At 38.4% G+C, this 16935-nt stretch overlaps 1 protein-coding gene across 1 annotated transcript; it reads right to left on the bottom strand.

Annotated features, from left to right (window-relative positions):
- Positions 1-1306: 1306 nt before the first annotated feature.
- Positions 1307-16707, bottom strand: LOC133314364 (uncharacterized). The gene is made up of 5 exons (XM_061515841.1): positions 16486-16707; positions 14131-14208; positions 13846-14001; positions 11323-11475; positions 1307-1529 (listed from the first exon to the last, which is right to left on the bottom strand). The coding sequence occupies exons 1-5, from the start codon at positions 16705-16707 to the stop codon at positions 1446-1448; spliced, it is 693 nt and encodes a 230-aa protein (XP_061371825.1). The 3' UTR covers positions 1307-1445.
- Positions 16708-16935: the final 228 nt, after the last annotated feature.

Raw genomic sequence — 16935 nt, 5'->3', positions numbered from 1 at the left:
TTTGATTTTGTTTCCCGAGGAGATCCAGGATTTATTGATTTGTTGGTTGTGGATTATCTCACTGAAGAGAAATCGGAGCTACGGATGAGGTCGTTCTCTAGTGAGATGCCTAGCCTTTTTTTTCTTCTGGATGCATTCCAAGAGTTTGACATCTTGTTCCTGGAATCAACCATTTTTTTATTTGTATGGAGTGAGAGTCGAAATTTATCAGATGGGGCTAATGATTGGTCCAACAAATATTGGGCTAGGCCTAGGCCTGACCACACTCATTTGAAGATAGATGATGTTGATGAAGAGAAGGAAAATTGTGCAGTGTATTGCCGAGATGTTGAGAAGCTGGGCAAGATGGTTGTACAATAATTTTGTGTATCTAGGCAGTTTGGAGGAGACTAGGGGGAACCTGCAAGGCACTCCGATGTTCAAGTCAGTTCAGTATTCAAGGAGGTTCAAGTATTTAAAGAGAGATATCATACCTGGGCTAAATGCCTCTGTATTTATAGTGTTGAGCATCTCATTTCATATCGTCTTTCATAGGACGATGTTCATGTCCATTGGTGGAGAAGGGTGGCCTCTCTCTGGATATTCCTTGTTGGGCAAGCCTACTCAGTAGTTGTGGTGGCAAGCAAGAGTTGCCCTTCATTCATTGGGTTCAGGTGGTGGCCATCTTTCTTGAGCTGTTGATCTCGGCAATGATGATTCCTTCCCTGTTGAGTCATGTTGGCTTGGAATCAAGTAAACGAGATCCCATGCTTTCTACGCGGGATGGGTTGCCTTTGCGGCCAAGTCACAAGGGATCTCTAGGTCTGTTGGGCTTTCATAGGATTGAGACTCTATCTCACTTGTAATATGTCCAGATCAGTATCATTAGCGAAACATCACAATTCATGTTAATAATTTCAAAACAAATTAATGTTTTATGCTTTAATTTGTCAAACCAATGTCAAATCAATTATAAAAATGAACAATGTTAATCAATAAAAATGATTGAATCACTGACTGTCATAATTTTATGATCCTTTTAACACAAAGAGCCAACAAATCATCACAGCTCATCAAACTCTTTTGATTGTATGGTCATCAATGGTGGCTGCTTTTATATCAATGCCTGTGGGGTTGCTTCTGGACCAAGCCAGTGGATAAGGTTGATATAAATTGTATCTTAGTTTCTATAAGGTTAAATGGTAGTTTAACTCATTAGATCTAAGGGTTTGAAGCATTTCTTTATATTAAAGAGATTGCAAATTAATATGATTCAATAAATGAATAAGTGTAGATATGAGAAAGAGACTTGAAGGATATACATTACCAATAGAAATTAAAATAAATAAATAAATAAAAATATATCTTTCTGCAGAGTTAATCAAGTTTTATCAGGATTAAGAGAAGAGATAGGAATCCATGCAACAAAAAAATTGAGAATATCAAGAAGCAATTATAAAATACCCTCATGTCTGGTTCCTTTTGCTTATTATCCCATAAATAAGTTGTCCAAGTTCTTCACCACAATCTTCCTGCACATGATGACCAGCCTACAAAGTGCAAGAAGTTAGTTTTATCTTTCCTCTATGTGAATAGGCACAAGATTCTTGAAGATTTCTAAAGATACAACCAAAGTATTTCATTTTTTCGCTATGAACAAGCTTATACAAATAGTAAAATTAAAAGAATCTGAATGTTTAGTTTTGAAGTTAAAAGAATCTTTCAATTAGTATTACTAGATGATGGATAATGAAAGTGTCAATTACAATTAAATGTTGGTATACTGTTTTTGGAACTATAGTGTTATTTCTGTTCATGATACTGTAGTGCAAGTATTATAGCAGCCATACTTTTAAACTTGTTTTTCCTTTCAGTTTCTTTTTGTTCCATTTAGACAACTAGGATTAGATGTTTAGAAAATGGAGGTTTGAGGAATTTTGTGTCTTACTACAATACACAGGAGTATGTTATATGTACTGTAAAGAAACGATGCAATAAGAGAGTAATTACGACTAATTATATCCTATTAGTCAGACACTAATCAAAGATAATTAGTATTAGTTATTGTAAAGAACCAATCCAACCCAAAAGCTTAAGCTATTAAGAGAAGGCCCATCAATGGTTTATATATTTCTCTAATACCCCCCTCACACGAGAGCCTGTTGGGCATGAAAGGTGGATAATGTACAGGCTCACCTACCTATGCTAAGAAATTCTACAAGAGAAAGTGGGGGGGGAGTAAGAATCGAACCTTGGACATCGAGACTCTGATACCATGTAAAGAACCAATTCAACCCAAATGCTTAAGTTGTTAAGTGAAGGCCCATTAATGATTTATATATTTCTCTAACAGTTACAATTGATTAATAGTTACATATTTAATTTGTGCCTAATTTTAACACTCTCTAAGCTGAACCATATATATCACATGCACCAAACATGTTACACATAAAGTCAATCTGATGCCCCCGTTGGTGTTGACAAAACCAGTAATACTCCTATTTTTTGACAAGGCAGCAAGGTTGTTATTAAACAACCATGTCACTTAAAAGCTCAAGTTGCAAAATGAAAGCCACTTTAATAGTTTTATATTAGACTTCTCTAACACACCTCCATACACAAGAGGTCATTGGACTTGAAGGATGTAATGCACAAGCCTACCTACCTATGCTAAGAAATTTCACAATTAAATATTTATTAAACCACCTTAAGTAAAAGTTCAAGCTATTCATTGAAGATCACTTTAATAGTTTTAAATTAACTTCTCTAACAGTTGTCACATTTTAGTTTCATTCCTTGTCCTATCTTAAACCACGTAAGTTCACATATTGACGCTGCCATAGTACAATACACAACCTCTATACTAGCAATTATATTATGTTTCTGTTAGGACCCATTTGCAAGGTATAGAGTCCCACATTGGTTGTATGGGCAACTAATGTGGGGTTTATAAGGTCTTGGGCACTTTCACCCTTTGAGCTATCTTTTGGGGTGGTACAACCCAATGTTCTTATCAAATGGTATCAGAGCCTTCCACTATGTCTCCCGTTGCAATCGAGCGGCATGGGTGATGACTTCGACATTGCAGTGTTCGCCCGGGGCTAGTAAAAGACTAGCACGCGCAGGGCTGCGGAGCGTGATGGAATGTTATGACCCATTTGCAAGGTACGGGACTTAAAGTCCCACATTGGTTGTATGAGCAATTAATGTGGGATTTATAAGGTCTTGAGCACTCTCTTTCTTTGAGCTAGCTTTTGAGGTGGTGCATCCCAAGTTCTTATAAGTTTCTTACTTATCCATGATATTAAATTACCTCTAGCGACACAGAATCATACAGTTAAGTGTCTATCAAACAGTGAACCTACCCAATCAGCAACAAAATAATATATAACTGAATGCACTCTTGATTAGAATGTGAACCATAGCATCCCAAAGACTATCCACAAGGAGCATTTAAAAGTTGGCTTACCATACTTGAAACAAAAGCAATGTCTAAATGAGTTACTCTAAGTTAAGTTTACCAGCAAGACATCTATATCTACCAAGGTCTGTTAGAGGCTCCCCTTCAATATGAGTACCACTATTATGTTGTCAGTCACAACATGCCTAGTTCTTCAAGTATGGCTAAAACATATCTCTGATGGAAACCAAAAAAATACAATGCTGAATTCATTAACAATGGAGGCATAACCTCTTTTTACATACACTAATATAATATGAATTGCATAAAATAGACCCAGAAAGCCTCAACTCCCCCTCGAACCAAATACCTAGACTTAAGAGTTCCCTAGAGGTCTTCCAATTTTCCCATTAACCAATTCTAAATACATGCATACCTCACACTCCCACACTCCTCTCCTTATATCCTATTATTTAGGAATATTCTAGAATAGTTTCCATAACAAACTAACCAACTCAAGCCCATTCTAATTAGCTCAGGTCCATCAATACTCCCCTCCAAAATTCACCTTGTCCTCAAGGTGAAGAGAAAGGGCAGCTAATATGAGAGGATTTTCCACCTGGATCCCATTGTTTAAAGTCTATGACTGATTTTGGCCCATGTGACTTGTTTTCCTTTGGGCCCATTACTATTTGAAGCACTAACTCATATTTAACCACTTCAATTTTTGGGCCTTGTTCCAACCAAATTGCTAAAGTTATCTTGATGGGTTGGATATAATCCTCCAACCCATCTTTTTTTCTTCTAACACAAAATTCTGCTGGGCTAGGCCCATTAGGTCAACAAATTTACCCAAAGCCAATTTTGCCCATCCTGTCTCTCTCTTCCTATGTAGCTTCAGCACCGTTCTTCCTCTCTGTCTTCCTCGTTTGATGGTTTCAACAATGTCGTGACTCCAGCTTCCACCATGAACTAATCTGGTTGGGTCTTCGTTATTCCCTGCTTAGCCGCTACCAACTCTCCCTCTTGCACATGATTTTGTTTTGTCTTTATGCAGATTTCTTCTTAACCTTTTTCATTTTCTTCTTTCGCTTTTGCTGCCTCTTCTTCCACTTCTTTTTTTTCTTCAATTGCTATTGCCTCTTCCTTGTCTGCTTCTTCTTCTACTTCGACTTCTTCTAATTCCTCTTTTGCTTCAACTTCTTTGGCACCTTCTTCTGCTTCAACGTTTGCGTCTTTTTCTTCGACAGCTTCTTCCTCTTCGTTTTTTTCTGGTTCTTCACCTTTTCTTCTTCTTTATCTTCAGCCCCTGTTTCATATTCTTTTTCTGCAACCAATGCATCTTCTTCATTGTTGATTTTTCTTCTTTGTTGATTTCGATTTGTTTTCCTCCTCCTTCTTCTGTTCTAATTTCTTCTTTGATTTGTGTTTCTGTTCGAACATCTTCTTCTTCCTCATCTTCTGTTTTTTCTTCTTCTTTTTCTTTTTTCTTTTTCTTTTTCCTCCATTTTGTCTGAGTTGTTTGATACTCCATCTTCCTCTGCCACACAGATCTCAGGTATATATCTCCTTATGAATGCTCTATCAAAGCTCCGCTAGCTTATATGGGGACTGAACCCACTCCAAAGTTTGTACGAGATGAGTGCACGACCTCCCAACCCCCTTCACCGTCTCATTCTGCTTATCAGCTTCTTGAATTTGATTTGCTTGAAAATGTTGTTCAAGCCCCAGCAACCATTCCCAAGCTTTAATTCCATCTTCATCTCCATAAAATTCTGGAATAATTTTTTTTTTCAGATCTGGAACAGAAACACCCCTAAATCGGAAGTGCTCTGATGCCAAATTTATGGAACCTAAAAAAATACAATGCTGAATTCATTAACAATGGAGGCATAACCTCTTTTTACATATATTAATATAATATGAATTGCAGAAAATAGACCCAGAAAGCCTCAACTCCCCCTCAAACCAAATACCTAGGCTTAAGAGTTCCCTAGAGGTCTTCCAATTTTCCCACTAACCAATTCTGAATACATGCATACCTCACACTCCCACACTCCCCTCCTTATATCCTATTATTTAGGAATATTCTAGAATAGTTTTCATAACAAACTAACTAACTCAGGCCCATTCTAATTAGCTCAGATCCATCAATCTCTCTAGGTGATTGCAACACCTGGAGTAGATTGAGCAACCTCAAAGCTAAAACCTATTTGAGAAGGCCCAAATCTTTTTTCTAAAAGAGGTGTGATAGATGCTGCCTCAGATTGTGGATACCATCTTGATCATTGCCTGTGATGTCAGGGTCATCTATATAAACAAGAAGAAAAAAGCAAAGGCCAACTGAGAAGTGCTAGAAGAAAATGAAGTGATCAGCCTCCCATTGAGTCATTCTGAATTACTGGACAACAGGACTAAATCTCCCAAACTAGGCATGAGGAGAGTGTTTCAAAAAATAAAGGGATAGACGTACTAGACATACTAAGTTGGGTGTTCCATGAGCAATAAAACCTCACGGTTAGTGCATATAGACCTCGTCCTATAATTCACCATGTAAGAAGGCATTCTTGATGTCTAACTGATGAAGGCAATCGTCTTGGTTGTTGGGTTTAAACTTTATTTAATTAAAGAAAATAGAAACTGAAGAGTTTTGTGGTAAAGGGGTGTGTCCCTTAGGAATTTGTTAGTGGACATTAATGAGTTTAAAGTTTCTAAGAAGTAGTCATTATTATGTTTAGATTTCCTAAGTTGGTCATTAGTATTCTTAGTTATTTGCTATTACTTATAATTAGCTCTATGTAAACCATTGTTTAAAAAAAGGCTTGAAATAGAAAGTAATTCAAAGAGGTATATTCAAAGACTTGTTTGTGTGTTTGAGTGTTTGAGAGAAACACTATTAGAGGACCGGTGAATTACAAATTGGTATCAGAGCTATGGAGAGTGTGACCACTTCCAGTATGCCGTTGCCCCGCCTGACAAAGGCGAATTATGTGAATTGGAGCATTCAGATGAAGGCGTTGCTCGGATCCCAAGATACTTGGGATGCTATTCAGGACAGTTTTGCTGAACCTGCAACTACCGCAGGATACTCAGCAGCTCAAACCAAGGCGTAGAAAGATATGCGTGCGAAGGACAAGGCGACCTTATACATGTTATTTTGAGCTGTAGATGACTCTGGATTTGAGAAGATAGCAAGTGCGACGACGTCAAAGGAAGCGTGGGACATTTTGGAGAATGTCTATAAAGGAGCTGACCGAGTTAAGCAGGTCCGACTTCAAACTCTGTGTGGCGAGTTGGAAGGAATGAAGATGAAAGATTCAGAGGGTGTATCCGGTTTCATCTCCCATGTTCAAGCCGTGGTGAATCAGTTAAAACAGAATGGGGAGGAATTATCTGAGACTAGAGTTGTTGAAAAGATTCTGAGGTCGCTGATAGACGACTTCGAAAACGTGGTATATGTAATTGAGGAGTCTAAGGACTTGGCTACGCTCTCTGTTGAAGAGCTAGCAGGTTCTCTTGAGGCGCATGAAAAGCGCAAGAAAAAGAAGAAGGAAGAGGCACTGGAGCAAGCACTACAGTCAAAAGCAAATATCAAGGAAGAAAAGGCGCTCTACTCTCAAAATATCCGAGGTAGAGGTCGTGGACGAGGTGGACGAGGAAATGGCCGAGGTGGTCGAGGCCGAGGTCAGGAGGTGAAACATGAAGAAAGAGCTGAGATAAGTCAGCAAAACTGGAGAGGTAGAGGACGTGGCCGAGGTGGAAGAGGCCGGTGGTCGAATCAAAATAATGTAGAATGTCATAAGTGTAGGAAGTATGGTCACTACGCAAGAGATTGCAACTCGGACAGGTGCTACAACTGTGGCCGAGTTGGGCATTTCGTTAAGGACTGCCGAGATGAAAGAAGAGTTGACGAGGCTTCAAACCTCACTGTAGAAGGAGATGGAGGAATTCTTATGCTAGCCCATGGTGAAACAAGTTCAAAGAATGAGTCGGAGTGGTATTTGGACACTGGTGCCAGTAATCACATGTGTGGTTACAATCATCTGTTCAAGGAGTTGAAAACAGTGGAAGCCGGACATGTCTCTTTTGGAGACGCGTCCAAAATTGATGTAAAGGGCTGAGGTGCGATCTATTTCTTGCAAAAGGATGGACAAGTTGGTATGATTCGGGACTTTTATTACGTGCCTGAGCTCAAAAGTAATATTCTGAGCGTTGGAGAGTTGATGGAAAAGGGCTACTCGGTTCTAATGACAGACCGAGTTCTATTATTGAAAGATATACAAGGGCGTCTGATAGCCCGAGTTCAGATGGAAAATAATAGAATGTACAAGCTGAGTCTGAAGAGCATGGAGGACGGTTGTCTGCAAGCCGAGGTGGAGGACAAGATGTCGTTGTGGCATCGACGCTTTGGACACCTTCATTACGGTGGTCTGACCGAGATGATGAAGAAAAACATGGTAGTGGGACTACCAAATATTAACTCTGAAGGAAAATTTTGTGAGGACTGCGTATTGGGAAAACATGCGAGGAGTCCGTTCCAAAGGATGGCAAGATACCGAGCTAGGCAGCCTCTGGATTTGATACATACCGACCTGTGTGGACCCATTACTCCGGGGTCCTTCAGTGGTAAGAATTATTTTGTAACTTTTATTGATGATTTTAGTCGAAAGACTTGGGTGTATTTTTTGAAGGAAAAATCTGAGGTGCTAGAGGCATTTAGGAGTTTTAAAGTAATGATAGAGAATGGTACTGGGAGGTACGTCAAATCGGTCCGTTCAGACCGAGGTGGGGAGTACGTGTCAACAACTTTCAAGAAGTATTGTGAAGAATATGGGATAAGGCGGTTCCTGACTGCACCGTACTCGCCCCAGTAAAATGGAGTAGCTGAGAGGAAGAACCGGACTATCCTGGATATGGTCCGATCTATGTTGAAGACGAAGAACATGCCGAAAGAGTTTTGGGGAGAGGCCGTACAATGTGCAGTGTACATGCAGAACCGATGTCCGCACTCAAGTGTGAATGATAAAACTCCACTAGAAGCATGGAGCGGTCTAAAGCCATCAGTGGCTCATTTCAAGATTTTTGGTAGTGTTGCATATGCACACATACCGGATCAATTGAGAACAAAACTTGAAGATAAGAGTAAGAAGTTTATATTCATTGGTTATGATGAGAAGACAAAGGGGTACAAGTTGTTGGATCCCGTCAATAAAAAGGTGTTGATGAGCCGAGATGTGAAGATGAATGAAGAATATGCTTGGGACTGGGGTTGTCCATCCGGGGTGAATGTTGAACCCGGGAAAATGACAATTGAGGTCGGACAACCTTCGTCCCATATCCCAGCTAATCATGAAATCTCTGATGATGAAGAGCATAGACAACCGAGAATGAGGAGCTTGCAAGACTTGTATGACTCAACTAACGAAGCACACTTGGTATGTTTGTTGGCAGATTCTGAAGAAGTGAGTTTTGAAGAAGCAATCCGAGATGAGAAATGGCAATCAGCTATGGAGGAGGATATTAAAGCAATAGAAAAGAACAAGACGTGGGAGTTAGCCGAGCTGCCCAAAGGAAGTCGGCCCATTGGTGTGAAATGAGTGTACAAGAAGAAAATGAACGCTAAGGGGGAGATCGAAAGATACAAAGCCCGACTAGTGGCGAAAGGATATAGGCAGAAGGCCGGCATTGACTATGACGAGGTATTCACACCCGTAGCAAGAATGGAGACAATCAGGCTGTTGATCTCTCAAGCAGCCCAATTCGGATGGCCGATCTATCAGATGGACGTGAAGTCGGCATTCTTAAATGGAGTACTCGAGGAGGAGGTGTATCTAGAACAACCTCCGGGATTCATGAAAGTCGGACAAGAAAGAAAAGTGTTGAAACTGAAGAAAGCTTTGTATGGATTGAAGCAGGCCCCAAGAGCCTGGAACACAAGAATTGACAATTACTTCAAGAAGGATGGACTTGAACAATGTCCGTATGAACATGCACTATATGTGAAGAAGAAAGGAGGTAAAATTCTACTTGTTGCTCTATATGTTGATGATCTGATTTTCTTGGGTAATGATGAAGGGATGATTCAAGATTTTAAGAAGAAAATGACGAAGGAGTTTAAGATGACGGATCTCGGTCTGATGAGATACTTTCTTGGTCTGGAGGTCAGACAAGACAAATCCAGGATCTTCGTCTCTCAGGAAGCCTATGCAAAAGGAATTTTAGAGAAGTTTAAAATGAGTGATTGCAACCCGGTTTCAACCCCCATGGAACCCGGCGTTAAACTTTCAAGATATGATGGAGGAGAAAAGGTAGGTCCGAGTGTTTATCGGAGTCTAGTTGGAAGTCTGAGGTACTTGACGTGTACGAGGCTGGATCTGTGTCTAAGTGTTGGAATAATAAGCCGATTTATGGAAGAGCCGAAGTATACTCATTGGAAGGCGGCAAAGAGAATTCTAAGATATGTTCAAGGAACAATCTCTCAAGGACTTCTTTATTCGAAGTCGGACAAGCACAAGCTGGTGGGATATTCAGACAGCGACTGGTGTGGAGATGTTGATGACAGGAAAAACACGGCTGGTTATGTGTTTTTCATGGGAAACACGACCTTCACGTGGGTATCGAAGAAGGAACCCATTGTGACTTTATCTACATGCGAAGCCGAGTACGTTGCTGCTTCCTAGTGCGTGTGCCATGCAATTTGGTTGAGAAATTTATTGAGCAAGTTGGAGCAAGAGCAAGTCGGTTCAACTAAGATCCGGGTTGATAACAAATCAGCGATCGAGTTAGCAAAGAACCCGGTCAACCATGAGAGAAGTAAGCATAATGATGTCAGGTTTCATTTCATCCGAGATCAAGTCAGAGAAGAAAAGGTGGAGCTCACTCATGTTGCAAGCCGAGATCAAGTTGGAGATATTTTCACAAAGCCCCTGCCAACGTTGTTGTTTGAGAATTGCAAGAAGAAGATGGGAATGAAGGACGATAGAGATATTAAATTTTAAGGGGGAGTTTTGTTGGGTTTAAATTTTATTTAATTAAAGAAAATAGAAAATGAAGAGTTTTGTGGTAAAGGGGTGTGTCCCTTAGGAATTTGTTAGTGGACATTAATGAGTTTAAAGTTTCTAAGAAGTAGTCATTATTATGTTTAGATTTCCTAAGTTGGTCATTAGTATTCTTAGTTATTTGCTATTACTTATAAATAGCTCTATGTAAACCATTGTTTAAAAAAAGGCTTGAAATAGAAAGTAATTCAAAGAGGTATATTCAGAGACTTGTTTGTGTGTTTGAGTGTTTGAGAGAAACACTATTAGAGGACCGGTGAATTACATTGGTTGTGTTCTCTCCCTAGTTCTCAAGTGCTACATATTTAACCCTAGGCCACCTATCATACATCAATATCCAATTTTTCTTTCAATTTATAATAAATAAACAAAGTCAATAATTTCTTAGCTTTTTAACATAACATAGAGAATGCATCGGCTCAAACTTAAATCCAACTGAGAATAGTATTTTCATGCAGAGATTACATTCAAGCTATAACTGAAACCGGATGTTTGAGTAACTAAAATAAAATATCACAACACCATATGTAGATCTTAGGGATGAGAGATTAAATAATTTTCAATATAAAAAGTATACAGAGAATCTGCAACAATCATTTCCCATTAATATGGATGCTCTTTAAGTAGAAATGCTTCTAACATTTATGAATGCATACTCCTTGGCTTTTAAACAAAATAACATGTTACTAGGCATATTTTTTACGAATATATGCTCATAGAAAGTAGCTTAGCTGAAGGTAATCATTGAAAGAATGATACTATTCTGTTTATAACAATTGATAACTCTGAAAGGCAATTGTTCACAATGAATTTCACCAGTGACAACAAATGGAAAACTAAAACTAGCTTAACACAAGCATGGGTAAATGAATATAAAGTATTTACCCTTGGAACTTCAATAAGTGTATGGTTGGAACCCTTGCAGAAATCTTCCACTCCATCATAGCTCAACCAGCGGTCTCTTTGTCCCCAATATAATGTGGTTCGAACTTTCCAATTTTTGTCCTTAAGTATTGTCTGCATATCCTCCACATACCTCTGAAGGAAAAGTGAATCAAACAAATACCATTCTATTCAAATCACAAAAAAACAAAACATTCTTTTACTTTGGTGTTTTGTGCATCAAGAATGTTAGTTATCACTTTGAAGTTTCGTAAGGCACAAGAAAAGCTTGGGAAAACTAGACAGTGCAGTACAGTATGATCTATGCATCTATGAGCAACTTGACACACCATAGTCTATAATATCTTTTTCTAATCTAACCAGCATAAAATATCTATCGGACATGAAGGTCTTGAGTTCTATTGGAAACTATGTAAATAGTATCTAGAATCATTGCGTAGGCTACCAAATCATTACAGGGCAAGTGTCAACCAAGAGTATAGCCAAGAACCAAAACCAGTTGGTCAATTGGACTTCAAGGATTAAGCTTTTAGGTGATAGCCTGAGATGTGTTTTATCTTCTGATATTCCTTGCGAGTTTCTTCTTAGTATGGCATTCATTTTGGTACATCATCAATAACTATTCACACATATCACAGTAATAGATTCAAAGGATATTTTTTAACTTCATTGAAGAAGTGCACGGCTAAACAAAAGCCTTATATAGACTCCCCTACGTGATCTAGTAATTACATCATTAATCTAAATAAACTCTTAACATAAAAAATTTATTTATGATGCAACCAATAAATAAACATTAATCTAAACTCGCAGGTAGTGTTGCAAAGTAAGGTTTCAAGGGACGAACAACTGATTATCGAGAATGTGAAAAGTCAGAAGCTGCGAGTCTCATTGCTTCATGATTTTGATTAGAGGAATAGAGAAGCGTTTTAACATGATCGGAGCTTCAAAGTACAGAGACACAACTAGATGAATTTTCCTTTACAATTCAAGCTCTTACTTTTCTCATAATCTTTCATGAACTCTTTCCTTCAATTTCATAACTAAACTCTCTCTCTCTCTCGCTCTCTATCTCTGACCTACACATTGTGCATTCAGATTATAAGCCTAAAAGACTATAAGAATGATTCAAGGACAAGAGAATGAATTTAGTGACATTAGCAGAGCATATAGGCTATAACTGAAAAGAAAAGAAAAGCAAAAAAAAAACTGCTTGTTACAATTTTTTTGTTTGAAATTTGTTCTTTTATGTTCTGAAATATATTCAGTTTTCCTCAGTCTTAACTCCATTAAATCCTCCAACAAAACTGGCCTATGTGGCATTTGTTATGGTAAACTTGACTACATTACTAAGGAAAAAAATATAATTTTGTGCCATGACTTATTTTCAAGTTTCACTTTTGTTCCTCAAGTTTCATTTGTTTCAAATTTGACATTTATGTTTTTGGATGTCATCAATGTTTTCTTCAGTTACAACTCGACCAAATTACTAATGGGACTGGTTTACCTCACATCCAAAATGGGCATAACTTGGTTAATATCACCATGTAACATGGAGTTCTAGTATCTTTTCTATACTTTTTTCTCTTAATCCCAGAAAGAAATCCACAGTTTACATATTGAAAGAGAAAAAGGAAGAAAATCTCCTTATTTGGTCCTTCTTTCTCTGTGAGATCACACTCCAGTGTGAGAGAAAAGGGAGAGTGGCTGGAAAAAGATTTATAGTCTGCGGCGTAAAGAAGATTCAGAGTCTTCAAAGAAAAAATTGTCATTTTGTTTCTAAATCCCACTCCCAATTTACTTTCATTTGTTTGAACCATTGCATGCCACATGATCCAATTGGTTAACAATATACATGTGATAAGGAATCAACCCAGCTTGCCCTTAGGCTTGGGGTTGTTATTTCCAGGGTGTTGTCCTTGCAGGTATAAAATGAAGTGAAGTATAAAATGTTAACAAATTTACCACGTAACAGAACTTGAGATTCATTCAAAATATTAAGAGAAGTAAGTATATATCATGTTGATGCACAAATAGATATTAATTGCTCTTAAGTATTTGTTACAGAAATAACCAAATATTTGTCTTAGACTAACTGGCGGAGCCACTTGTATGTCAGTTGGTGTCTTGACACCAGCTAATTTTTAAAAATGGTACAGATTTTCTTTAAAAATTATAGTATAACTTAGTATTGGTTGAGTTTTTAAAAATAATACAATCTTAACATTGGCTAAATTCTACCCAGTGGTTCTTTTGGCATTGGCCGAGTTTTTCTTCTGGCTCCGCCACTGCTTAGACTAGTAGTTCATTCATGTAATTGTTGGTAACAACTAATAGAAGTTAAGGCCAAAAGAATAAAATAAAACTCAGCACTATACAAAAGTTCCAAGTAAAGGAAAAAAATTGATGACTTATCCATTATCCATATACTCAATATCTAAGAGAAAATACATGTAAACCAGCAGAACTGATTCAATATATTTCGAGATAAAGATAAATACTCACCTTGAGGTCTTTCTTCATGGTCCTGCTAATTGCATTTAGTGCAAATCCTGAGGAACCAGAAGTAAGATAGGGTCTTCTATAGACCATTGCATCTTCTTCTTTCATTTTATAGGGTCCACAGCTTGTTAGAGCTTTGTCACTGGCCCTTAATGGATCCTAATCACACAGAAGAGCAACGTATTATGTGGAACTTTTAGGGACCGACCAAACTACAAATTCCAGCAGAAATGCATATGCATAAAAGGTACATATTAGAACTTGTATAAGATTTATGAACATTTCTACCTGTGAAAATATTTCACCTAGCAGAAAGTTGCTGAATATGGACAATGTTGGTGGAAGCTTGGCATGTTGGTCTGTTAGCTTAATAAATTAAAAAAGAGGAATTAAAGTTAGTAATACTACTAAGAAATACACACAGAAGATAACATTCAGAACTGCAACACAGACTCTGCCCCTGGCCTCAGCCACCCAAAACATTCCCCAAAATCACTTCCCCCCCCATTTAACTGCCTTACCTCTCTCCCATCATTGTAAAATTATCTGTAAAGAATCAATGCAACCCAAAAACTTAAGCTATTGGGTGAGACTACATGAATGGTTTTATATAACTCTAACATGACCTCTCACACGAGAGCCAATAATATTCACTTCTTCTTTTCAATTTTATCCTCTCCAACTCTGGTGCCAAACATTCATTCTCTTGAGATATATAAAACCATTGATGTAGCCTCACCTAAAAGCTTAAGCTTTTGGGTTGAATTAGTTCTTTACACATTCTATTACACTCATCTTTTTCCTCCACAACCGTTTCATCCTCATCTCTAACAACACTCTTGTGCTTGTGATACTTCTCGAGCATCAATATAAAATGCAATGTAGCCTTACAGTAATTTACAGTGCTTAAATCTACAACCTTTCTTTGTTGTCTTTACTCTTTATGTAACTATTCAAGAACCCGATTTTCTTTGCTTTTCCTAAATAATCACCATAACTTGGAAAAATGTGAGACGACAAAAGGAAATAGATGCAAATTGATGTTTGAAATTCAAAATTATATTATGGCCCAATATTATTCAACTAAATTGGGAAAAAATAAACTTAACAAGAGAGATAGCAATATAAGAGTCACCATTCACTTTTCAGCCCAAAAAAACAAAAGCCACCATTCACCTACCATGCTGCAAATCTATCTGTTAATTATCATGAGACAAGAGGTATTCATTGTAATCCTTGTTATATTGAACTACACAACATTGGTGCTATTATATAGCAAACCAATTGAAGAATACAAAGAGACACACTCGATGTGGGACTTCTATACTATGTACACTCGATGTGGAACTTCTATACTATGTACAGCAACACTCCCCCTCAAGCTGGAGCATATAGATCGTATGCACCAAGCTTGTTACATATCTGGTCTATTCTAGGTCCTCTCAAAGACTTAGTAAATACATCAGCTAATTGATCATTTGAGTTGACAAAACGAGTGGCTATATCTCCTGAGAGAACTTTTTCCCTAAGGAAATGACAATCTATCTCAATGTGCTTAGTCCTTTCATGAAACACTGGATTTGAAGCAATATGCAAAGCAGCTTGATTATCACAAATGAGAGATGTTGGGCCAGTGTCTCCAAACTTGAGTTCCTTCAGTAGCTGTTTTAACCAGATGAGTTCACAGGTAGCTGTGGCCATGGAGCGATATTTTGCTTCAGCACTTAATCTAGCAACTACACTTTGCTTCTTACTTCTCCAGGAAATCAAGTTATCTCCAACGAATACACAATACCCAGAAGTGGATCTTCTATCAATAGGAGAACCTGCCCAATCAGCATCTGAGTATCCTACAACTCTGGTATGACCTTTGTTTTCATAGAGAAGACCTTTGCCAAGAGCAGTCTTGATGTACTTGAGGATACGGATTACTGCATTCCAGTGATCTTCACAGGGAGAATTCAAGAACTGACTTACTACACTGACTGCAAAGGAAATGTCTGGTCGAGTAACTGTGAGATAGTTCAGTTTCCCAACCAATCTTCTATACCTTTCTGGATCAGAAAATAGCTCCCCCTGATTTGGTAAAAGCTTGACATTTGGATCCATAGGAGTATCAACGGGCTTAGCATTTAACAATGATGTTTCCTCAAGAATATCCATAGCATATTTTCTCTGTGATAGTACAATGCCATCTTTGGATTGGGCCACTTCTATCCCTAAGAAATATTGGAGTCTTCCAAGGTCCTTTGTTTGAAAATGATGGCACAAATGTTGTTTTATCTGAGTTATACCATGAGTATCATTACCTGTAATGACGATATCATCAACATATACTACCAAATAAATAGAACCTGAATCAGAGTGTCTGTAAAAGACTGAGTGATCAGCCTCACTTCGAGTCATGCCAAACTGCTGTACAACAGTGCTAAACCTTCCAAACCAAGCCCGGGGAGACTGCTTTAGACCATACAAGGATCTTCGGAGACGACAAACTAGGTTATACTCCCCCTGAGCAACAAACCCAGGAGGTTGCTCCATATAAACCTCTTCCCGCAGATCACCATGGAGGAAAGCATTCTTTATGTCCAGCTGATACATAGGCCAGTGATGAATAGCTGCCATAGTAATAAAGAGGCGAACAGAAGTCATTTTCGCCACGGGAGAAAATGTGTCACCATAGTCAATGCCAAATATCTGAGTATAACCTTTAGCCACCAAGCGGGCCTTAAGACGGTCCACCTGACCATCCGGACCAACTTTAATCGTGTATATCCATCGACAGCCAACAACAGACTTCCCAGAGGGAAGGGGAACCAGATCCCAGGTACCACTACTCTGAAGTGCACTCATCTCATCAATCATGGTCTGTCGCCAACCAGAATGTGATAACGCCTCACCTGTAGTCTTAGGAACAGATACAGAAGAAAGAGAAGAGAGGCAAGCAAAATAGGATGGTGAAAGACGATGATAACTCAAATTTATTAAATACCTGGGAGGGGGACGAGAATCATGAGTACCTTTCCGGAGTGCAATGGGCACATCAATGTCAGACGGAAGGATCGGAGATGCCGGAGGAGATGATGACGGAAG

The sequence above is a fragment of the Gastrolobium bilobum genome, unplaced genomic scaffold (assembly GCF_033153095.1).
Source record: "Gastrolobium bilobum isolate Gb01-03AN ecotype WA unplaced genomic scaffold, APGP_CSIRO_Gbil_v1 utg6198, whole genome shotgun sequence".
Lineage (NCBI taxonomy): Eukaryota > Viridiplantae > Streptophyta > Magnoliopsida > Fabales > Fabaceae > Gastrolobium > Gastrolobium bilobum.
The sequence above is the reverse complement of the archived record's forward strand: the minus strand, read 5'-3'. Positions and strand labels throughout refer to the sequence as shown.

Bases quoted from the DNA above. Each gene is read 5' to 3' on its own strand.
- LOC133314364 (XM_061515841.1), bottom strand. From the start codon at position 16,707: ATGATTGATGAGATGAGTGCACTTCAGAGTAGTGGTACCTGGGATCTG. The intron at 14,209-16,485 runs GTTCGCCTCTTT...TAATTTATTAAG, and splicing joins CCGTGGCGAAAATGACTTCT to CTAACAGACCAACATGCCAA. The intron at 14,002-14,130 runs GTAGAAATGTTC...CTGTGTGATTAG, and splicing joins TAGGTGAAATATTTTCACAG to GATCCATTAAGGGCCAGTGA.